The 25,022-nt window shown below is 46.7% G+C and overlaps 1 protein-coding gene across 4 annotated transcripts in view; it reads left to right on the top strand.

Annotated features, from left to right (window-relative positions):
* The window catches only part of AP2A2 (adaptor related protein complex 2 subunit alpha 2), a 113,156-nt gene that overhangs the window by 30,882 nt on the left and 57,252 nt on the right, over positions 1 to 25,022 (top strand). For 2 of the 4 annotated variants that reach the window (XM_058304891.2, XM_058304892.1), the window contains exons 2-3: positions 8,220 to 8,288; positions 20,540 to 20,682. In XM_058304891.2, coding sequence (XP_058160874.1) covers positions 8,220 to 8,288; positions 20,540 to 20,682 — 212 coding nt within the window. Of the gene's footprint in view, positions 1 to 8,219; positions 8,289 to 16,006; positions 16,322 to 20,539; positions 20,683 to 25,022 lie in introns of those variants that run through there. The other 2 variants (XM_071217886.1, XM_071217887.1) reach the window with 1 other exon arrangement.

Genomic DNA, 25,022 nt, shown 5'->3' on the forward strand with positions numbered 1-25,022 from the left:
CTGTATCTCTTATAACTTCTTTACATTTAAAGTCTGTTTTGTCTGATATTATTATAGCTACGTCTGTTCTTTTTTGGTTCCTATTTGTGCAGAATATCTTTTTCCAACCTTTTACTTTCAGCTGTTTTGTATCCCTGGGTCTAAGGTGAGTTTCTTCTAAACAGCATATGGATGGCTCATGTTTTTTTATCCATTCTGTCAGCCAGTATCTTTTGGTTGGGGATTTAAATGCACTATTTACTCCCTTTGTTTTATTCTTTGGTTTTCATATGTCATATCATATGTTGGTCTTTTTACTCTCTTTGTTATCCTTTCTGCTATTCCTTCTGGATTCTTTTTTGCAGACTCTCTTAGTTTCTGCTTGTTTGTGAATATTTTATACTTACCTTCATATTTTGCTGGATAAAGAATTCTTGGCTGGCAGTTTTTCTCTTATAGTATCCTAATTGAATCATTTCACTGTCTTCTCACCTCCATGGTTTTTCAAGAGAAATGTGTGCTATGTTTTACTGGATGTCCCTTGTACATGATGGTTTGCTTTTCCCTTGCTGCTCTGAGAATTTTTTCTTTATCTTTGGCATTTGATATTCTGAGTAGTATGTGTTTTGTAGTATGTCAATTCGGATTTATTTTGATTGGGGTGCGCTTCTTTGACGTGGTAAGTTCATTTCTTTCATGAAAGTTGTGAAATTTTCAGCTATGATTTCCTCAAATACTCTTTCTGCCCCTTTTCCCTTCTCTTCTCCTTCTGGAACTCCCATGACATGTATGTTGTTGCATTTTGTGTTGTCATTCAAGTCTCTGAGCCCCTGCTCAATTTTTTCCATTGTTTTTCCTCTCTGTTCTTTTCTCTTTTCAATTTTAGCTGTTTTGTCTTTGGTATCATTTACTCTTTATTGTATCATTTCGAGTCTGCTGCTCTATGCCTCTAATGTGCTTTTTATTTCACCTATTTTGTCTTTCATTCCCATGAACTCTCTTACTTTTCTGTTCAGGATTTCAGATTCTTCTTTGCTCTCACTCAAAGTCTTCTTGATGTCATTTTTCTCTTTCATCATATTGTCTTTTGACTTATTAATTTGATTTTGGAATTTGCATGTATCTTGCTGATTAGTTCTCAAAATTCTGCGTCTTTTCTGGGGTTTTGATATGTTCCTTTTCTTGGGCCATGTCCTCTATTTTCTTAGTATGGCTCATCATTTTTTGCTAATACTTAGGCATCTGACTGGTTACAGTTTACTCAGATGCTCAATTTCTTTCTCTTTTGTAGAGATTTAGTGGTGGGAGGCTGAGTGTTACCACAGCTTTTTTTTTTTTTTTTAAATTTATTCCCCCCCCCACCTGTTGTCTGTTCTCTGTGTTTATTTTGCTGTGTGTTCTTCTTTGTCCACTTTTGTTGTTGTCAGTGGCGTTGGGAATCTGTGTCTCTTTTTGTTGCGTCATCTTGTGTCAGCTCTCTGTGTGTGCGGTTGCCTTTTTGGGCAGGCTGAACTTTCTTTCGTGCTGGGGGCTCTCCTTATGGGGTGCATTCCTTGCGCGTGGGACTCCCCTATGCAGGGGACACCCCTGCGTGGCAGGGCACTCCTTTTGTGTGCATCAGCACTGCGCATGGGTCAGCTCCACATGGGTCAAGGAGGCCCGGGGTTTGAACTGTGGCCCTCCCATGTGGTAGGCAGACGTCCTATCCACTGGGCCAAGTCCGCTTCCCTACCACAGCTTTTTGATTCTTGCCTGGACCTGGATTGTTAGGATTGTCCCTGCTGGTTGCTCAGAACTGGGCACTGGACCCAGTAATTGGTTGTATAGTCACTTCCTAGGGCCTTAGAGAGGGAGGCTATCCAGGCTGGAAGAAACCTTTCCTATTTATTTTTAATTTTCTTGAGTGCACTCCCTTGGTCAGCCAGCAGATGGTGCTCTTTGGCAGCTCTCAGTTCCGTGCCTGGTTGGAGTGTATTTGCTGCAACACAGATCAGATCATGTGATAGAGCTTCCTATCTGGAGGCTAGGAGCCTTGTAATTCAGACTTTCTCTGTGACAGTTCTCCAGCCTTCTCTGGCAGCCCCCTCCCTTTTCCCCAGTTAGGAAATATTTCCACTGCCCTCTGAATCCTCAGCAATCAGTCCCTGTTAGTAGAGGAGGAGATTGGGAGGGTCCTGTATCTTTAGTCAGTTGCCGCCTTCAAGGCAATGGTGCAGCCCCACCTGGCCTGGAAGGGCTCGTAGACACAGCAGACCAAATCTGTGGGTCAGAAGCTGAGTCAGCCTTAGGCTCTGTCCCTCTCTCTCCCCTTTCCTGTGATGGTAGGTCCCTGGAGCCCCCTTTGTAGTCGCAAGCCCAGAGGCCTGAGAATTCTAAAATGTCTTTAATGTGGGGGAGGGTGGTGGCAGCAGCCGCAACTGGTTTCAACTCACAGTTCTGTCGTTGTGATTTCCTCCTTTGTGCCTCTCTCCTCTGGGTGGTGTCCAGCCTTCGCCTGGTGTCCTAAACCCTAGAAGATCTTTTTCTAGGCTCTTTCACCCTGTTCTCTAGTTATTTGTCTGGGTGAGAAGAGTCACGTGTCTTTCTAGTCCTCCATCTTCCCAGAAGTTATGAATGGGAATTTATTAGCTTACGGGCTTAACAGTTTTGAGGCTGAGAAGTATGTCCACATCAAAACATGATCAGGCCATGCTTTCTTTCCAAAGGCCAGCTGCCAGTGATCCTGGTCTCCTCTACCACATGGCAGGACATATGGGCATCTGTTGTACTTTTCCTTCTCTTCCAGGTTTCACTGCTTTCAGCTTCTTGCTTCTGTGATGTTTCTCTTTGTCTGAATTTCATTCTCTTATAAAAGACTCCTGTAAGAGGACTCCTGTAAAAGGACTAAGACCCAACCTGAATGAGGTGGGTCACACCTTAAGATCCTACCAGTGGGGAGTGGATGTGGCTTTTGGGCCCCACCCCTCATGTGGGAGGTCCTGGGTTTGGTTCCTGGTAACTTCTGGAGAAGGTGAGCAAACAGTGAGCAGAGAGACAAGAGGACCTTCTGGGGGAGGCAATAAATAAAGAAAAATAAAGTAAATAAATCTTAAAAAAAAAAAATCCTACCAACCAGGGAGCAGATGTGGCTCAAGTGGCTAAGTGTCTGCTTCCCATGTGGGAGGTCCCGGGTTCAGTTCCCAGAGCCTCTGAAAAAGAAAAAAAAGCAACAAGCAAACAAACAAAAAACCAAAACAAACCAACCCAGGAACACCAGTATGGCTCAGTGGTTGAGTGTTGTCTTTCCACATACAAGGTCCTTGGGTTCAGTCGCTGGTCCCATTACCTAAAAATAAATAAATTAAAAAAATAAAAAAGATTCTATCAACCAGAAGATCCTCCTTACAATGTGTCCACACCCACAGGAATGGATTAACTTTAAGAACATACTTTTCTGGGAAACGGACTTTGGCCCAGTGGTTAGTGCGTCCGTCTACCACATGGGAGGCCCGCGGTTCAAGCCCCGGGCCTCCTTGACCCGTGTGGAGCTGGCCCATGCGCAGTGCTGATGCGCGCAAGGAGTGCCGTGCCACGCAGGGGTGTCCCCCGCGTAGGGGAGCCCCACGTGCAAGGAGTGCACCCATAAGGAGAGCCGCCCAGCGCGAAGGAGGGAGCAGCCTGCTGAGGAATGGTGCCGCCTACACTTCCCGTGCTGCTGACGACAACAGAAGCGGACAAAGAAACAAGATGCAGCAAAAAGACACAGAAAACAGACAACCGGGGGAGGGGCGGGGGAATTAAATAAATAAAAATAAATCTTTAAAAAAAGAACATACTTTTCTGGGGTCCATATAGCTTCAGACCATCACAGGTGCAATATATATTTATAACATTTACATATTGTTGAATTGATACCTTTATGAGTATATAATGACCTTCTTTGTCCCTTCTTTGGAATAGTTTTTACTTAGTATATTTTATCTTTTATTAGTATAGCTACAGAGAGCTGTTGGTCACTACTTGCAAGGTGTGGTTTTTTTTTTTTTTCCATCTTTCCACTTTCAACCTATTTATGTCTTTGAATTTAAGGTGACTCTCTTCTAAATAGCATGTAGTTGGGTCATGCTCTTTTATCCATTCTGCCGATCTCTGCCATTTGATTGGAGAGTTTAATCCATTTACATTTACTGTAACTACTGATAATGCAGAACTTTCTTCCATAATTTTGCTATTTAGTCTTTTTTTTTTTTCAGTTTGTAGATTAATCTTTTTTTTTTTTTTAATGCTATTTAGTCTTTTTAAGTTCTTATACCTTTATTGACCCTCACTTCCCTCATAATACCTACTTTCATATTTATTTGATTTTTTTGTACTGTACTATATTGAGTACCTTCTCATTTCTTTCGGTATATTTTTCATATATTTTATTTGTAGTTACTGTGGAATTAAAATTTTAACATATTAAACATATAACAATCATTTTTTTAAATGATACCAACTTAGCTTCATTAGCATGCAAGTATACTGTTCCTGTATACCTCCATCTCCCTCACCATTTTGGTACTCGTTACAGATTATATCTTTGTACATGCTACATCCACAACCACAAATATATCATTACTTTTATGCATTTTAGCACCTGTAAGAAGAAGTGGAGTTATATGCCCAAAAATACAATGCTATAGTCCTAGCATTTATAATTACCTAGATGGTTACCTTTTCCAGAGGTTTTTATTGCTTTATGCTGCTTTGAACCACTGTCTAAGTAACCTTTCCTTTCAGTCTGAAGAACTCCCTTTAGCACTGCTTGTAGGGCAGGTCTCATGGTGATGAATTCCCTCAGCTTTTCTCTGGGAATGTCTTAATCTCTCCCTCATTTATTCAGTTTCTTTCCTTTTTTTTTTAATAAACTTTTTATTTTAGAATAGTTTTAGATTTAAAGAAAAATTGCAAAAATCTTAGAATTCTCATATACCCCAAATGGTTTTCCTATTCTTTTTTTTTTCCAAATTCTACTCAATTTATTCATTTTTAAAAAAATATTACATTAAAAAGATATGAGGTCCCCATTCACCCCCACTGCCCCCACCCCAACACTCCCCCCACAGTAACACTCTCCCCCATCATCATGACACATCCATTGCATCTGGTGAGTACCTCTCTGGGCATCGCTGCACCCCATGGCCTATGGTCCACACCATAGCCCACACTCTCCCACGTTCCATCCAGTGGGCCATGGGAGGACATACAATGTCCGGCAGTAGTCCCCAGAGCATCACCCAGGACAACTCCAAGTCCCAAAAATGCCTCCACATCTCATCTCTTCCTCCCATTCCCCGCACCCAGCAGCCACCATGGCCACTTTTTCCACACCAATTCCACATTTTCTCGATTATTAACCACAATAGTTCATGAATAGGATATCATTAAGTCCACTCTAATCCTTACTGTATTCCTCCTTCCTGTGGACCTTGGCTTGGTTGTGTCCATTCCACATCTATGTCAAGAGGGGGCTTAGATTCCACATGGATACTGGATGCAATCCTCCTGCTTTCAGTTGTAGGCACTCTAGGCTCCATGGTGTGGTGGTTGACATTCTTCAACTCCATGTTAGCTGAGTGGGGTAAGTCCAATAAATCAGAGTGTAGGAGCTGAAGTCTGTTGAGACTCAGGGCCTGGCTATCATATTGTCAGTCCAGAGATTCAAATCCCCTAGATATATCTTAAACCCCAGCACCAACTACAATTCCCGTAAAGTAGCATGAAAGGCTTGTGAAAAGAGATCCCATCTGAGTCCAGCTCCATCATGCAGAAACACCAGCTCCAAAGAAGGGCCAGCTGACATGCAGTGAACCCCATCTGCCATGACCATAGAACCTGTGGGTCTCTTTAACCCTCAAAAGGACCAATATCTAGGGTTGTATCTACTTTATCTGTCTCTGAGACTCTGCTCAGGTGTGCATAAGGGCAATCCTTCTGGCAACCTCCAGACTCTTTTTTAGAGACTCATAGCCATATGAACTCATTTGTCCTTTCCATTTCCCCCTTACTTTAGGTCAAACAGCATTTTTAACTCCTGCTATTATATGTAGACAGGGATATTCTGCTGGTCTGCGTTGAACCTTTAATTCAAGGTCATTTTCTAGTTAGGTCATCAGCTGGTATCTTTTTTTTTTATTAAACTAGTTGAACGTTTACAGGAAAATCATGTAGAAATTACAGAGTTCCACCTACCACCTTGCTAACACACTCAATTTTCCCTATTATTAACACTTCCTATTAGTGGGAATTTTGTTACAATTAACGAGCCAATATTATAATTATATTATAAACTATAGCCCATAGTTTACATTAGGATTCACTGTTTGTGTTGAATAGTTCAATTTTTTTTTTCTTTTTGATCTGGTAATACATCCACACCCCCCCCCTTAAAATTTCTCATTTTACTGTATTTTGTTTATTTTTATACTGTATGTCCTATACAATATTTATATTATATATTATATATAATATATTATTTATATTATATTATATAATTATTTATATAATTTTTAAGAGGTAGCAGAGATTTAACCCAGTACCTTGCACATGGGAAGCTGGCACTCAACCACTGAGGCATACCCACTCTCCTAAATGTTCTCATTTGAAATATTTTCAAATATCCAATTCAGTGGTGTTAATTACATTCACTTTTTTTTTTGAAGATTTATTTATTTATTTAATTCCCCCTTCTCCCCCGGTAGTCTGTTCTCTGTGTCTGTTTGCTGCGTCTTGTTTCTTTGTCCACTTCTGATGTCGTCAGCGGCATGGAAGTGTGGGCGGTGCCATTCCTGGGCAGGCTGCACTTTCTTTGGCGCTGGGCCGCTCTCCTTACGGGGCGCACTCCTTGCGTGTGGGGTTCCCCGACGCGGGGACACCCCTGCGTGGCAGGGCACTCCTTGCGCGCATCAGCGCTGCACATAGGCCAGCTCCACACGGGTCAAAGGGGCCCGGGGTTTGAACCACGGACCTCCCATGTGGTAGACGGACGCCCTAACCACTGGGCCAAGTCCGTTTCCCTACATTCACTTTTTAAGAAATGAATACTGTTACCATGTATATAGTCTTACGTTTTCCCTTTCACCACATTCAGATACATATTTCAGGGATGTTAATTGTGCTCACAATTTTATGTTACCATCACCACCATCCACTATAAAAATGTTTCCATATTCTGGATAGGAACCCTTTCTTAAATCCTTTTTAAGTCTGTGTAACCCAGAAAAACCACCTGGGTGCAGGGCCATCAGGTGTAGTAAACCCACCTGGGTGCTGGGCCATCAGGTGGCGTAAATGCACCTGGTGCTGGGCCTCAGTCCACAGTTCGTCAGGTGGAGTAAACCCACCTGGGTACTGGGCCGTCAGGTGGAATAAATGCACCTGGGTGCTAGGCTGTCAGGTGGAGTAAACACACCTGGGTGCTGGGCCTCACTCCATAGCTTGTCAGGTGGAGTAAACCCACCTAGGTACTGGGCCATCAGGTGTAGTAAACACACCTGGGTGCTGGACCTCAGTCCACAGCTCATCAGGTGGAGTAAACCTAAACATGGTTCAGTCTTTACTCCGTGTCTGGTGTGTTGTACACATGCACACATTGAATTAATGCAGGTCCAGCAGTAGATTTAGGATATAGCAAGTTTGGCTGTAATATGTATGTAATTTACTTTCTGTCCCTTTGTTGTACAATGGAGAAGTCCCAGTCTTCATTGAATATTATAAAAGCGCACTTTTCAGGTTTGATAGGTTAGGGTCTCTCTAAGGAAAGAAAGCCAGAGACCCATGGTAGTTGAGGTTTTATGCCTGTTATCTGTGGCAGTGAAAATCAGCTTGAGAAATAAACTATTGTTAGCTAATAAGGATTTCTGTGAAAGGCACTTAGGTGTAATGAGTGCTACCTGAGTTCCACAAAAAGACCCCAGAGTGCACTGACACCCTCCAGGCCGAGCGGTCGTGCTGCAGGGCTTGCGGAATGGCTCGCTTCGGGAGAGTGGGCTGGGCCTGGGCAGACCAGCTCTTTCCTCAGGCTCATGCCGAGGCGCTGGCCGCCTCTTGGGGGCTCTTCTCCTGCTGTCCAAGGGGCACTGTCTCGGAGGCTTTGCGGGACTCCCCTCCTGAAAGCAGGGATTCTGCCTTTTCTCTGAACGGCGGTTTTGTTGCGGGGAAAGGGGAAATTGTTTTGGAATCAAAGTAAGAATTCATTTGTGGTTTTTTTTTTTTTTTAGGCAAAAGTAAAGAAGCAGAAATAAAGAGGATAAACAAAGAATTGGCAAATATTAGATCAAAATTTAAAGGTAAGTGTGTCTAACCTTTTCCATGAAATGTTCTGTTGTATATTTCATACAGTTAGGATATAATATTTTAGTATTTTCATTTTCTGTTGTATATTTCATACAGTTAGGATCTAATATTTTAGTATTTTCATTACTTTTTCACCTCAAACCAAAGTTAAGTTCTTGGTTAGTAACCACTTGTTATTCTGACTCTGCGAGACCTGAAAGTTTAAAATTAAGCTGTGAGTTATTCCTGAGTTGTTGGGATGGTGTACATTTGATTGGGTAGAGAGTGTGGTCCCCTTTGAAAGAGGCTGTCTTTTCCTGGAGTTGAAATAACCATTAATTGTGTGCAGGTATTGCCTCCCGCAAAGCCTTGGCCTGGCAGGTGTGCACAGCCACCTGACCCCTTGTGGAAGTGGGCAGGTTTGCCAGGTGGCTGTCAGCGGGCCAGCCTGACCCCAGAAAGCGAGCCCCTGTGTAGCCAGTGTCAATGTGTTCTTCAGCCCTGATGACCCTTGCTTTGAAGAATTACAAAGCCTTGTGCTGTGTTTTCAGTCTCTGAAAGGCCATCACTCCATTTAAAATGCCCGAGCTTTTCAGCTGCTTTGAACCGGCTTGAGGCCTGCCTCAAATCGCTGAGCATGAGCAGGGGACATGGACAGAGCCCTGAGGAGATGTGGGCAGGCAGAAGACAGCCCCCACGTGCCCAGGATTTCTTGGTATGGGTGCTTTTTAGTGCTTGAGGATGAATAACCTGAATTATCATGAGGCAAAACTTAGTGGAATTTGAATTGTTTCTAATTGCCATAGTCCCTGCTGAGCCCTAGGGAAAGCGTTGTGATTCCTGATTTTAAAGCCAGGTTTAAGCATTCTAGAGAAGGTCTGTGGAATTGTGAGCTGTTCTCATTTGCCAGGCTGCTCTCACGTGTAAGCACGGGGGGCTTGGTGTAAATGCGGGGGTGGGGGGTGGGGGGGTGGGGGGAAACGATGTTGGCTCCCAGTTCGACCCTGCAAGTCCAGAAGTGGTGGGTTTTCCCCCTGCGGAGTTCTGGGGCTGACTGCCCACAGTCTTGGGCCCTTGGCTTGCCATCCACAGTGACCACCCCTTCCTCTCTCCTGTGACTCGAGGGTTTTCTTTATAAGGCCTCCAGTCCTCTGGGTTAAGAGCGTGCTTGTTGGGGTGTGTTCACCTGCCACATAGCGGGGGTGGCCTGCGTGTTGCGTGTGCGTTTCTGGGGGAGGGTCTGTAGCTTTCACTCTTCTTAAGGGAGGACATTCTGATTGCGCTGACCATTCCTGGGTTCCTGTTCCTGCTCTGAGGCATACAAGCTGCCTGGACTTGGCACCTGGTTTCTCACCTGGAAAATGGGGATTCTAATTGTCTCCCATTGACTCAGCTGCCTTTTTACCCTCTTCACAAAGTTCTTTGAGGTGCAGAATGTTTAATTTTGAGGAGGTCCTGTTAACCTATGGTTTCTTTTGTTACTTGTGCTTTGGGTGATGCGCAGTGAGCTGACGGAACGAGACGACACAGTGATGACACAACTAAGAGACACAGCGAGGAAACACAATGAAAGACACAACAAATGCAGCGGAGGTGGCTCAAGCGATTAGGTGCCTCCCTCCACATGGGAGCCCTGGGTTTGGTTCCCAGTGCCTCCTGAGAAAAGAAGATGAGCAAACAGGAGGGAGAAATAAATGAAAATAAGTAAATCTTAAAAAAGAAAATTAGTTGACTATAGAGGCTCCATAGACCATTTCTGAACTCTCAGTTCGATTCCGTTTATCAGTGTGTCTGTCTTTATGCCAATACTCCACTGTTTATGACAACTGTAGCTTTGTAATGTGCTTCAGGGTCATGAAGTGAGAGTGCCCCCACATCGCTCTTCTCTTTTAGGGTGCTTTTGGCTATTTGGGTACACTTTCCCTTCCAGATAACTTTGGCGATTGCCTATTCTCTTTCTGTAAAGTAGGCTGTTGGAATTTTGATTGGGATTGTGTTGAATGTAGAAGTCATTTTGGGTGGAATTGACATCTTCACGATGTTTAGTCTTTTGATTCTTTTAGCAGGGTTTTGTGTTTTTATTTTGAATACTGATTCTTTACATTCCTGGTTAAATTAATTCCTTTTTTTTTTTAATGTTGTTTTTAAAAAGATTTATTTCTCTCCCCTCCCCCCCCACCCTGGTTGTCTGTTCTCTGTATCTATTTGCTGCGTTGTCTTTGTCCGCTTCTATTGTCATCAGCGGCACAGGAATTTGTGTCTCTTTTCGTTGTGTCATCTTGTGTCAGCTCTCCGTGTGTGCGGCGCCATTCCTGGGCAGGCTGCACTTTCTTTCGCACTGGGCAGCTCTCCTTACGGGGTGCATTCCTTGCACGTGGGGCTACCCTACACGGGAGACACCCCTGCATGGCACAGCACTCCTTGCGCGCATCAGCACTGCGCATGGGCCAGCTCCACACAGGTCAAGGAGGCCCAGAGTTTGAACTGCGGACCTCCCATGTCCCATGTGGTAGATGGACGCCCTAATCACTGGGCCAATTCCGCCGCCCAAATTAATTCATAATATTTGAGTCTTCTTGTTATTGTAAATGGGATCTTTTTCTTGATTTCCTCCTCAGCTTGCTCATTACTAGTGTATAGAATGCTGCTGATTTTTGCATGTTGAACTTGTATCCTGCCACTTCATTGAACTCATTTATTAGCTCTAGTAGCTTTGTCGTAGATATTTTGGAATTTTCTTTTTAAGTTTTTTGGAATTTTCTTAATATAGGATCATGTCACCTGTAAATAGAATTTTACTTCCTCTTTTCCTGTTTGGATGCCTTTTATTTCTTTCTCTTGCCTAATTGCTGTTGTTACAACTTATAGCACAATATTATGAATACAGCAGTGACAGTGGGCATCCTTGTCTTGCTTCCTATCTTAGAGGGAAAGCCTTCAACCTTTCCGCGTTGAGTGTGATGCTGGCTGTGGGGTTGTCACATATGACCTTTATCGTGTTGAGGAATTTTCCTTCTGTGTGTATCTTTCTAAGTGTTCTTATCTAGAAAAGATGCTGGATTTTGTCAGTGCCTTTTCTGCATCAATTGAGATGGTCACGTGGCTTTTTCCTTCAATTTATTAATGTGTGGTGTATTAAGTTAATTGATTTTCTTATATTGAATCACCCTTGCATATCAGAAATAAAACCCACTTTATTGTGGTGTATAATTACTTTAATGTGCTGTTGGATTCAATCTACAAGTATTTTGTTGAGAATTTTAGTTTCTATGTTCATTAGAGGGATTGGTTTGTAATTTTCTTTTCTTGTGGTGTCTTTTCTGCTGCAGTCAGCTCACGATAGGTTGGCTTGAAGGGAAGGCAATGCAGAACTTTACAAAATAAAAGGACAGAAAGAGAGACATTGGAGAGGAGATAAAGATGGGACCAGAGGACTCAGAGTTTCTGGAACTGAGAGCCTTGACCCTAGTTTTCGCATCATATTTATTAGGAACTCCAGAGTAGCTGCTCCTCATCAGCACAGCAACGTTTACAATAATTGAGGATGTGTACAACAAATAGGGAACAGGCAAGCCAGTTTCCCACAATGCTTTTCCTTGCTTTGGTATTAGGATGCTGTTGGCTTCATAAAATGTGTTTAGTAATTTTACTTCCATTTCAGTTTTTTTTTGAAGGATTGAAACAGGATTGGTATTACTTGTTCTTGAAATATTTGGTAGAATTCATCTGTGAAGCCATCTCGTCCTTGCCTTTTCTTTGTTGGAAGATTTTTTTTTCTTTTCTTAATTTATTTTTTAGTATATTTTTTAATGCAGAAGTTGTGAACTTACAGTCATGGATGTGTGGAGTTCCCATACAACACCCCTTCACCAACATACCACATTGTTAACTGTAGTCCGTAGGTTACATGAACCGTATTTTCCCGTGCTTTTCCACATTCCCACCACCCTGCAATAGTGATGAACATCCATTCTAGTTCACAGAAGGACATTTTTGCCTTTGTACTGTTAACCACAATTCTCAACCACTTCTGGGTTTTTCGGTCCCTGGACTATTCTTTAGCTGTCTTTCAATGATATTTACGTTCCTCGACTACTCTTTTCAGGCACAATTGCATTTATAAACTAGCTGCTACTCTAATGTGTTATCAACTCTATCCATTTCCAGATTTTCATAATCAGGTTAGTTAAAACTTCTAAATATGTTAAGCATGGTACCCCTTCTCAACCCTCCTTGTCACCTAATAACTTACACTCTAGTTTACCTCCATGCCTAGTGGAACAGCCAGCTTAGACACGCCCACCCCGAAGTCCTTGAACCCTGTGGGTGAATGTGTCTGCCTTGTTGACGGTGTGGCCACTGTCTTAGGCTCTGAGAACCCAGAGAGGACAGAGCCGTTGCTGTTCTCAGGTCGCTTCCAGGCTAACAGGGTCAGTGGAAAACAGTGGGTCGAGTTCGGGTGGCATTCTGGTGTGCCAGCCAGAGTCATGCTAGGATCCTAAACGGTAGTTGAAAGGGGAGCGGCGGCTGGAATGTCGGGGCCCAAGAGCGACGGGCCTTGGGTGCAGACTGGGGAGGGGAGTGGGTGGCAGAGTCTTTGGGCTCTGAAGTGGGCTGTGGCAGAGTGACACCTGCACGGTGGTGCAGGGGGCTCGATTGATGGGTCCGGGGTACATGCAGCCTTCTGTGAGCATGAGAGCTTGGACTGAGGGCTGTTTGGAACTTGGCCGCCTATTGTGCTGGGGAGTCAGGGCCACTGGAGGAAGAGGTGGGGTGACTTATGTTTTTGAATTGAACCCATAAATGTTCCCTGGCCCTACTCCAAGGGGGTATTTAGAAGAGCACAGGGGCTGCAGCCAGACTGTGAGGGTGCTGCCCCTACCCAGGGCAGGTTCCCGTCAGGAGAGTTCACCAGGGTGGGTCTACCGTCAAGGATGATTGACCGGAGCCAGGGATCAGCCGGTGAGCAGGGGTAGGTAAGGGTGCCCCCCCATGCCGCAGCCCAGTGGTAGGCACCCGCAAGGTGCATGGGATTGGTGCTGTCAGCCTGACTGGCCACGACGGGGCCCCTCACCAGCTTCCCAGCTGCGGCTTTTGTAGCATAGAAAATAGAGCTATTCTGGCATTTCTCTGTTATTGGTCAGAGTTTTTCTAAAAAGAACTTTTTCCCTTTATCAACTTTTTGGTTATTCAAGTTACAGTTCAGAGGAAAGGCATACATCCTCCTCCTCATTTGATAGTTTTCATAATTATGGATGGTGCCCTTGCAGCTTTCAGAGGTAACTGGCAAGTTCTGAGTGTAATTAACCACTAGAATTTTCATGTACTTGATGTGTTCCAGCACTTTGCAGAAATTCATTTGGTGCTGAAATGGCCTCACTTTTGGCAGTGCCACAGTCTGTGACAGTTTTCTTGCTTTCTGAGATGAGCAGGATGTCCAGGTTTACCTTGTGGGTTTCCTGTCTCAGACCTGGACCAGCCATTTCTCTAAGGCACTCTCTCACCTTTTAGTGGGAAATATCTTTAAAGATTTTAATTTCTCCAGTATGATTTATGGATAGGCCTATAGCCAGAATTCTTAGTCTTTTGTTTGGGGAAAAATTAATAATTTATATCATAAGTGCTTCTAAGAAATGCTTTAAAATTTATGCAGTATCTATTAATTTGTTTTAAAAAATACTAATATAAAAAGATGTTTGGCTAAAAGAAGGCTGATTTTTGAATAATTCGATTATATAATAGTGTCATCTGACCCTTTTCCATTGACCATTAGGCGTGATTTAAAATATGATTTCCTTTTTTTTGGTCAGAGCAGGGTCTTTTTGTTGGAAGGAAGGACGTGTTCACTCCCAGTGACATGCTCCCTGCGTGGTTATGCCATTGTGTAATTGAGCGGCCTTTGTGCAGGCCTGTCTGGTCACTACCAGCGAGGCCTGGGCCCTGCCTGAGGCCCGGCACAGTCCAGTTGCTGCGGTTGGATGAGGGGCTGCGCCTCGGGGGGCCGTGGCTCACAGCAGCCTGGTCCTCGCCCCCTGGGTCTCCTGGGCAGTCTCGTGGACACTGGTGTGTGGAGCATGTGGACGTGTGTGCATGTGTGTGTGTGCATGGTGGGCAGGCCTGGCGGCGTGTGGGTGTGTGTGCATGTGTGTGTGTGCACGTGGTGGGCAGGGCTGGTGGCGTGTGGGCGTGTGTGCGTGTGCGTGCGTGGTGGGCAGGGCAGGCGGCATGAGGGCGTGTGAGCACGTGTGTGTGTGCATGGTGGGCAGGACTGGCGGTGTGTGGGCGTGTGTGCATGTGTGTGTGTGCGTGGTGGGCAGGGCTGGCATCATGTGGGCGTGTGTGCATGTGTGTATGCATGGTGGGGAGGGCTGGAGGCGTGTTGGTGTGTGTGCGTGCCTGGTGGGCAGGGCTGGCGGCATGTGGACGTGTGGGACACCTGGCTGGCCCCATACTGCTGCTGCCCTGCTCCCGGAAGCCGCGGAGCTCAGTTCCACGTTCCAGAAGGGACTTCCAATCTGTGTACTGTTGCTATGGAGCAACGGGAATGCTTCCTTCCTCTTTGGCACTGTTAAAAAGAAACATGAGCAGGGTTACATGGAACGCTGTTCGGAAGCTTTTGGTCGCTCTCCCAGTGGTGTCTCTGGATGAGGGTGGGCAGTAGCTGGGAAGGGCTGCGTCCAGTGGACACTCAGGCGGGTGCCGCCTGGCCTTTGTTCTCCAGCGCTTGCTTGGGATCCTTAGTGTGGCAGGTTTTTGCCAATGAAATGGGGTGATGGGGCGGAAGCCTGCTTTGTTTTTCACTGCCACAGAGCATTTCGTGCACAACTAGAGCTGCCAGCCACAGACCCCACACTCACCCTTGTTGTTTTGACACAAATTCCAGACGTTATGTGATTTTATTTTTCAACAATTTGGGATATATGAAACCATTTGAAAAAGCATTAACTGTGCTTTCAGAAGTTTGTTTCTTGTTGGCTTTACAGTGCTCCAAAACCTCTTAAAATATGTGACTTTATAGTGAACCCCCTTAAAATTATTTAATATAGCAACTTGCTTAAGGTAAGTTCTTTTAAAAGGGAAAACTGAAGAAATATTCCTACTTATTTCAGAGAAGCAGTTAATATATATTAAAGTTCCAGTGCAGAAAACAGTGTACCTGCCAATAGGGCTAAAGTTGGAGGCAGATAAATGTTTTAAAATAATAAACAGTTTAAAGGCAGAAGTAGTAAATATTTAATATTAGAAAGCAGATAAAGCAATTAAATTTTGCATAGATTTTATTAACTGCTGCTGAAGACTTTTCGAATTAAAACCAAAAAAACTTATTGTTCTTTATTTTAATGTAGTTATTTTCCCAATTCACAGTTAAACTTCATTTGTTCGTAGCCCGGTACTGAATTTTACTTTTCTTTGACTTGGGTGGGCCTCTTCTTAATCAACAAAAGTCTCCCAGGACTGTCCTGAGTGCTGGGGGTATGGCTGTGGCACAGCAGACAGCTTGCAGGGAAGAGGGATGCACGTGTGCGGGCGCACAGGGGAGGCTGTGGTTGCTCCCCCACTCAGCCTGTCTTGGTGCCTGTGTGGTTGTTGTAGAATTTGAGAGAAGTTCAATTACTTGAGTGTAGAGAGGCCAGGACTCAGGAATGATTTTGAGAAGGAAAAATGGTTTATTGACGGCTGGCAGGACTCGGGAACTTTCTTTTCACATCATGGTGTGTGTCATCCAGGTGCTGCGGCTGCGGATGCTTCCCCCTGGGACATCACTGAAATCAGATGCTCCTGAAGGGCGAGTGGAGTGTGGGCAGTGGCGCATCAGGGCCTGGCTTTGTGTCCGAGCCTGCTGGGCCTGGCACCCGAGGGGCCTGCGGAGCCCTGCCGGCCCGGCCACCAGGGAGCCCCCCCATCCCGCCCTCCTTTGTCTTCTGAGCGAGCCAAGGGCACGGAGGCGATCCTGTCCCCTGCCTGTTTCCAGCGTGGCACATCTCCAACAACAGTTCCAGCCCAGTCTGACCCCAGCTCTTTGAAGACAGGTGATAGAAGGCCGCAGGTTAGCGAGGGACGCTCACTGTGCAGGATTAGGAAGCTTGGGTTAAGGAGCTGCAGGGTGGGAGGCAGTGCGCGGAAAGTGTGGGCGCAGGCAGGCCCAGGCGGCTGGCGGGATTGGGGCGCAGGGCCGGGCGGGCCCTCCTGGGGGCTGGGTCCCACCTGAGGGTGGGCAGGGAGGCTGCTGTGGAGCTGTTAGGCCTCAAAGCAAGGCCTTTTTGGAGATAACCAGAGACGGCGTGAAGAAAACTTCAACACGAGAGTTAGGCAAACTCACATTTATTACGTCTGTAGAGGTGAGGAGCCAAGGCCAGTCCAAAGTGACTCAGACCCGACTCCCTGTGCTGCAGTTCCACTCTTGTTTAAATACCCAAGTTACTACTTAGCATTTGCTTTGATTATGCATTAGTTTTTATGCATATGGATGAACACACATAGCTGATTATATAATTGTATGATTAGTATGTTCAGGAAATCATGCTTGCACATACATTGCATGATCAAGACAGGGGCAGATAGCTCCACCCCTGGGTGGGAATTTCACTATGTTAATTAAGCAATTGAAGTGAGGACAGCAAGGGGCTGCTTCTGCGCAGATCTGGCCAACTGGTTGAAGCTGGTTTCCGTACTTTTTTGCTTCAACAGGATATTCTTGACCACCAAATGTGGAATTTGGCGCAAAGAGAGGGTTGCATTTCATTACCTTCTGATTTACATACAATTCTTTTCTTTGTATCCTAGCAACAGGGAGAGAAACAAGTTACTTTCAGGTATTTGGTCTTCCTACATCCATCAGAGCCGCCTTTGGGCACTGGGCAGGGCCGAGTGCCATCCCTGGCCACCGACCCCCGGGCAGGCGCTGGACCTGCAGGTGCACCCCTCTCCAGCAGTGGCCCCGTGCCTGCTGCGCAGGAGAGGCGCCTGGTGGGGTGCGGAGGCAGGAGCACCCTGAGCCGTGGCAGTGAGTCTGGCCTGGGGAGCTGGCCTGAGCCCCATCTCGGCAGCCATGGGCTGTGTGCTGAGGGGTGTGGGCGGACCCACTGGGTCCCAAGGAGGTAGAGGTGCAGGTGGGGTCTCGTCTTGTGTCGCCTGTGGGAGTGTGGTCACCGTGAAGCCAGCAGTCTCGCTCTCCTGACAGGAGTGAGCGTTGAGGGCATGGGCAGTGAGCAGGGTGTTCCAGGGCACCTCCTCGAGCCTGAAGGGAGTGCTGAAGGCCAGGCCCCCTCACTGCAGCCGAGGCGCTGGCAGAGCCCAGGAGCCCGCTGTGTGCGCTTCCTGCTCCTGCCCCCACCCCTGGGTGTGCCCCGGCAGCCTGCCGTGGCTGTTGCTCAGGGGCCACGACACAACATGACGTGTCCGACCCAAAGGCTGATGATTCAAGCTTTCTGGGGAAGGGGCTGGAGCAGGGTGAGCTGCAGTGGGTGCTGGCGCCCCCACGCAGAAGCTCCCCAAACCCTTGGAGTGCGGCTCCGCCTTGGTGTGGAAATGGCGGCCCCCCTTGGGGAATCACGATGGCCCCTTCTGCCGTCAGGAATGCTGGAGAACAGCATGGGGTGGGCCGGGCAGCTGTATCCTCTGGGAGCACCCCTCCTCCCATCTCCAGAGGTCCCCCTTGTCCTCCAGGGACCCTGGGGTTCTCAGGAGAGAGGACTCAGGGCTGGGATTGGACAGAAGGCAGAGGCCAGACTTCCCTAAGGGTCACTCTTGAGCAGGTGAGGAGCCCCTGAGAGGAGGGGTGCCTGGGGAGGTGCTGGGCAGGGGCCCCGCTATGTGCCTGCTGTGGAGGGCAGGGGTTGCCAGCTCGCCAGGCTGGACGGGAGCTGGCCTGGGCCGTGTATTCCCCGGGGGATTTTCCGTTGGATCCCTGACAGAACCGGGTTGTGGTCAGCCCTCCAGAGGTTCACTCCTCGTTTTCCTTGCCTTGGCGGTAGCCTGTCTGCAGTGTGGTTCGGCTGTGCGGCCACTGCGGTTCCCTTGTGTCTGGCACGTTCTAGAGGAGGGGCTTTACAGCACAGCTTGTCCACTTCTGCAGGGGTCTCTGAAGTGCTGGATTACATGCCCTGAAGGAACATTCTGTGGGGTCTTCACAGCCTCATGTTGGCTGGGGATGTTAGATCTCCCCTTCTGACACTGCTCTTTCCCCGTTTTAGATGTGCTAAAACTCGTAGTAGGGGAGGTGGATGTGGCTCGGGCGACTGGGCTCCCACCTACCACACGGGAGGTCCATGGTTCAGTTCCTGGTGCCTCCTGAAGAACACAGTGAGCTGGCATGATGAGGCAGGGTGGCAAGCTGATGCAACAAGAAGATGCCACAAGAGGAAAACGTGGTGAGAGACAACAAAGCAGGGAGCAGAGGTTCCTGGTGCCTCCTAGAGAAGAGAGTCAGGACGGCAAGCTGACGGGACAAGGACATGGGAGGAAGAGCGTAAGGAGAGACTCAGCAACGCAGGGAGTGGAGGTGGCTTCGGCAATTAGGGCCTCCTCCCACCAGGGTTTGGCTCCTGGTGCCTCCTAAAGAAAAAAGGAAGATGAACAGACAAAGCAAGTGCAACAATGAGGGGGTGGGAGAGAGAAATAAAATAAACCTTTAAAACAAACAAATGCCTGCTGGAGAAGGTGTCTGAGGGGAGGGGGTAGAGCAGCAGTTTGGGCTGTGGTGGTCTGAGGCGGCGCAGGGCTGTGGGGTGGGGGAGGCGCTGGCGGGGCGGTCCTGCTGAGGAAGGCTTTCGCTGCTGCTGGTGCCGCTGGCCGTGGGCAGCGCCTTCTCTAAAGCAATGCTGCTTTGTGGGTGAGGGGGTGCCTCACCCCCACAGACTTGGGGTGCCTGGCAGGGGCAGGGCTGGGGTGCCTTGACTGCACCCGGTGTTCGGGAGCAGCAAACCAGGTGAGTGAGCTGGGCTTGGGAGGAGATGGGCTTCCAGGGACATTGGAGCCAGGTCGGGTTTGCAGCCCATTCGCTGCTGAAGAGAAGCGGTTTCTTGAGCTGTCCCCAGGATCAGGCACCCAGCAGGCTGCCTGGTTTGGGGCCTTCCTCCGAGCACCTCTGCGAAGTGCCAGAGCTCTTCTCTGGAAGCACGTGGACCAGGTGACAGCCTCCTTGGCAGTGGGGTTCGGGGGCTCAGAGGGACCCAAGCGCTGTGCACGCCCCTCTTCAGCTCCTTGGTGACCTGCTGAGCCACATGTGCCTTCATGCCTGTGATTGCAGCCATCGCACCAGAACTTTGCTGAGTGAGAAGGCCGGGGCAACTCTGGGAAAGATTTCCACACTCTTCTGGCCTTTGAATTAGCAATGTGGAGTGGTCTTTTCCCTTTTTTAAAGAAAGATTTATTTTAATTATTTCTCTCCCCTTTCCCCCTGTTGTCTGCTTTCTGTGTCCATTTGCTGTGTGTTCCTGCATCTGCTTGCATTATCCAGTGGAACTGGGAAATTGCGTCTCTTTTTGCTGCGTCAGCTCTCTGTGTGTGTGGGGGTACTCCTGGGCAGGCTGTGCTTTTTTCATGCGGGGCGGCTCTCCTTGCTGGGGCGTACTCCTTGCGCATGGAGCACCGCCACGTAGGGGTGCTCCTCCTTGCACTTGGCAGCTCTGCATGGGGGCCAGCTCACCACATGGGTCAGGAGGCCTTGGGGATCGATCCCTGGACCCTCCATATGTAGGTGGATGCTCTATCAGATGAGCCACATCCACTTCCTGGTCTTTTCCTTTGAATTTGCTGTGACCCCTAGTGAGGTGCTTGGCCATGCCATGGTCAGGGCAGAGAGGCACAGGTCTGCTGGCGCCTATTTTCTTGCAGATTTTGTGGATGGTGTTTTGTCCTAAAACTTGTGAAATGGAAAACAGTATATTTAGAGTATGCTCGTCTGCCTGAATTAGCGATGAACTTATTTAAAGGTGGGACTTGCACGTGCAGCTGCCTGAGACTGAGGAGGTCATGGTGGGTTGGAGGTGAGGTCCTGCGAGGGCATATAGCCCGATTCTGTGCCCACCAATGGTGGTGGTGGGAAGTGTTTGTTTTTTTAAAAAGAGAAGCCCCTCAGGTTGAAATTTTGAGGGTGTCACTGGTTTTAGAGGTGGTGTTCACACTTGGCCCCAGGTTGCAGCCCACCTGGCGGGGCCCAGCGGGGCCTGTGGCCCAAGGCCGGCCTCTGCTCTCCAGGCTGGCAGCCCCTCTGTCCTCCCCCACCCCTGCTCTGGAGTAAAACCTTCTCTTCACTTTTCTGTAGGTGACAAGGCCCTTGATGGCTATAGCAAGAAGAAGTATGTCTGCAAGCTGCTTTTCATCTTCCTCCTTGGCCACGACATTGACTTTGGACACATGGAGGCTGTGAACCTGCTGAGCTCCAACCGGTACACAGAGAAACAGATCGTGAGTGTTCTTTCTACGCAAGGTGGTCTGCAAGTGCGAATTTAGAGCATAACATTTGTGGTCCATGTACTAGCATGTAGAATTTCCTGTTAGGTCCTTTTTAGCCCATCCTTTGACACAGACACTGTGGGTTTGACACAGGCTTCCGTGCTTTCCTCTGGGAGCTCCACATGCTTAGAGTCATTACTCCCCTCCCCCCAATACAGATGTCTTCAAGAAAACATAATACAGAGGGGAAGAGCTGTTTTTCCAGGTGAGGTGCTTTTAATAAGGTAACCATTTCTTTTCTTGCCACTTTCTTGACATACACTCTCCCTTCCATCAAGTATAAGAAGCTGCCTGTTGGTTTCGATTGGTGCTGCAGGAATCCCTGTATTTGATGTGCTGGGGAACCTTACAGCGCCTTACGCAGGCCCGTGAGTTCACCCTCAAAAGGGAAGGGTGGGATTAAGGGAAGATGGAGCAGGAGGCTCCAGGAATCGGTCCCCCCTCCAAAACAACCACTGAACTGGGAGGAACTGTCTAAATGAACTTTTTTGGAATCTGGCCTCTAGGAGAGCACTTGCACTGTCCAGATAAGAGCTGGCTAAAGAGCCTGGTAAATTTCGGTGAGTTTCACCTTCAGCGCAGTGGCTGCCATCCCTCATCCCTTAACCTCCTTGCTGGCAGCGTGGGGATGGCAGCCCATGTCCCTAGTGCAGCTTGCTGATGCCAAGTGGGCAGTAAGGACTCTGTCTTCCAAAACTTGGGGTTTTGCCCTTTGACTGCTGATCACTGCTTTTGGTTGCTGGGGGGACACCACTAAGAGCTGCCATGGTTTCAGTGCAGGCTGTGGAGGGATTTAAAGAGACACTTCCCCAGTTTGGGAACTAACAGTGTTTGGAAAAGTCACAGACAGATGGCCCCAGCCTTCACAAGCAAAATCAGAAATCCCCAAGGAGTGACAGAATTAGATTTCCAGAGTAAGTTACTATAACCTAATACTCAAAATGTCAGTTATGAATGAAAAAAAATTCAATATACAAAAAAACAGAAAAGTATGGTCCATTCACAGGAAAAAAAACAATTTGACAGGAACCTTCTCTGAGGGAACTCATACATTGGACATTAAATCAGCTGCTCTAAATGCGTTCAAGGAGATAAAGAAACCGGGACAAAGAACTAAAGGAAATTAAGAAAATGGTTTCTGAACAAAATCAGAATATCAATAAAGAGTTAGAAATTATAAAAAGAAACCAGACAAATTTTGGATCTGGAAAGTACACAAGTTGAAATGAAGGCCCCTACTAGAGGGACTCAACAGCAGATTTGAGCATATGGAAGAAAGGCTCAGCAAACTGGAAGATAAAACAATTGAAGTTATCCAATCTGAAGAGCAAAAAGAAAAAAGAATGAAGAAATATGAGCCGAGTCTCAGGGACATGTGGGATATACAAGTACTAACGTAGATATTGTAGGGTCTGGAAGGTGAAGAGATATGGTCCCAGAGCTTCTCAGATCTGATGAAAAAGATCAACACACACCCCAAATCCCAAGCAGGATAAGCTAGAGGTCCACAGCGAGGCACGTCATAGGCATATTGTCTGAATCCAAAGACAGAATTTTGAAAGCAGCAAGAGAGAAGCAGCTGGTCACATGTAAAGGGTCCTCATTAACAGCTGATTTCACCCTAGAGCCCATGGAGGCCAGAAGGTAATGGGATGGTGTATTTATAGTCTGGAAAGAAAAAACAAAACAAGCCACACTGTAACCTGTCAACCAAGTGTTCTTTACTGGACAAAGCTACCCTTCAAGAATGAAGGAGAGGGAAACGGACTTTGGCCCAGTGGTTAGGGCGTCCGTCTACCATATGGGAGGTCCGCGGTTCAAACCCCGGGCCTCCTTGACCCGTGTGGAGCTGGCCATGCGCAGCGCTGATGTGCGCAAGGAGTGCCGTGCCACGCAGAGGTGTCCCCCGCGTGGGGGAGCCCCACGCGCAAGGAGTGCGCCCATGAGGAAAGCCGCCCTGCGTGAAAAGAAAGAGCAGCCTGCCCAGGAATGGCGCCGCCCACACTTCCCGTGCCGCTGACGACAACAGAAGCGGACAAAGAAACAAGACGCAGCAAATAGACACCAAGAACAGACAACCAGGGGAGGGGGGGAAATTAAATAAATAAATAAAATCTTAAAAAAAAAAAGAATGAAGGAGAAATTAAGACATTTCCAAATAGACAAAAACTGAGCAGCGAGTCCATTACCAGTAGACCTGCCCTACAAGAAAAGCTAAAGGGAGTTATTTTAGTTTATCCAAAGGCTGCTGATGCAAAGTATCAGGAATGGGTTGGCTTTTTATAAAAGATATTTATTTGGGGTAAAAGCTCACAGTTCTGAGGCCGTGAAAAGTCCAACTCAGGGCTCCGTGAGAGGTGCTTTCTCCCCAGTGTCACTACGTTGATCCTGGTGTTGCCATGTGTTGAAGCAAGGTGGCCGCCAGTCTCTGCGGAGGCCCCTGCCTCTTTGAACTCAACTGTGAGCAGCCAGGCACAGGACTCGTCTCTCCTGGCCTCCTACATCGGTCTCGGCTGTCCTGCGTTTTTCCCAAGTTCAGCCCTGAGCTGAGGGTGCACAGCAGGGCTGGTCTCCCTTGAGCTGCTCCGTGGCCCCCCTCCTGGGGATTCCTGGTGCAGCAATCCTGCAGTCCTCTCTCTCCTGGCAGGGTCAGCCTGCCGGCTCCTTTATCCTGCGTCTTAGATTTAGGTTCTTGATCCGTTTACATCAGATGCAGCAAGAGGGTGGAGACTCAGTATCAGTCACCCCACAACACCCACCGGAATGGACCAGTTTAAAACACAGCATTTCTTTTGGGGATTCATAAAATAATCTCAGACTGCCAGAGGAGTCCTTCAGGCTGGTGAAAGAACACCAGACAATAACTCGAAGCCATAGGAAAAATAAAGAATATTAATCAAGGTAGCATCCTAGGTTAATGTAGCAGCCAACATTATTGTACTTTAAAAAAAAAAAGATTTATTTATTTTTATTTCTCTCCCCTTCCCCGCTCCCCCCCCCCCAGTTGTCTGCACTCTCTGTCCATTTGCTGTGTGTTCTTCTGTGTCCATTTGCTGTGTGTTCTTCTGTGTCCGCTTATATTCTTGACAGTGGCACCGGGAATCTGTATCTCTTTTTGTTGTGTCATCTTGTGGCATCAGCTCTCCGTGTGTGCAGCACCACTCCTGGGCAGGCTGCACTTTTTTTGCGCTGGGTGGCTCTCCTTACGGGACGCACTCCTTGCGCGTGGGGCTCCCCTATGTGAGGGACACCCCTGTGTGGCAGGGCACTCCATGCACACATCAGCACTGCGCGTGGGCAGCTCATCACAAGGGTCAGGAGGCCCTGGGTTTGAACCCTGGACCTCCCATGTGGTAGGCGGATGCCGTATCCATTGAGCCAAATTCACTTCCCACATTATTGTACTTTTGATTTCATTTGTAACTTCTCTATTTTTCCTATATGATTTCTTTTTACTTTTTCTCTTTTTTTTTTTTTTACATTTTGAAAATATTTTTTTCCTATATGATTTAAAAGGCAAATGCATAAAGCAGTAATTATAAATCTAGGTTAATGGCCACAAAATGTATAAAGAGGTAATTCCTGACAATTGTAATATGAAGGGGCAGGGATGGAGAGATACAGGAACACAGGATTTATAAATTATGGAAAACAAGTTGGTCTTATTTAAATTAATTTGTTTTAATTTTAAAAAAATAAATTTTATTGTGATAACATATATGTCTTAAAATTTGCCATTTTTGCTTTTTTTTTAAACAAATCCATTTAATTGATACATATTAATAAAGCATAAATCCATCCAAAGTGTACAATCAGTGGTATTTGGTATAATCACATAGTTGTGCATTCATCACTTCAATTATTATTAGAGCATTTTCATTACTCCAATAATAATAAAAAACAAAAAAAAGCAAAAACTCATCACCTCTCAATCACTCTGTGCTTCTGCTGCTATACATTGCTGCTATTCTGTTTGTCTCTAGTTTATTTGTATTTATATTTTGTAATAATAGTCTTATATATGCAATATTACACATACTAATTTTTCACATGACATACAGTCCTGTGTTACATTCTTTAGCTTTCCTTCTAGTAATGTACATGACCTTAGACTATCCCCTTCAACCGCTGTCATACCCATCTAATAGCACTGCTGGTTACAAACACTATGACTTGCTTTCATGATTTCCATTCATTTCCAAAGATTTACAAACAATCTTTTTACCAATTCTGCCCAGATTAACCCTCAGCTTTCCATTCTCCAACCTCATTCTATTTTCTGGTGACCCATA

This window comes from Dasypus novemcinctus, chromosome 10 (genome assembly GCF_030445035.2).
Source record: "Dasypus novemcinctus isolate mDasNov1 chromosome 10, mDasNov1.1.hap2, whole genome shotgun sequence".
Classification (NCBI taxonomy): Eukaryota; Metazoa; Chordata; class Mammalia; order Cingulata; family Dasypodidae; genus Dasypus; species Dasypus novemcinctus.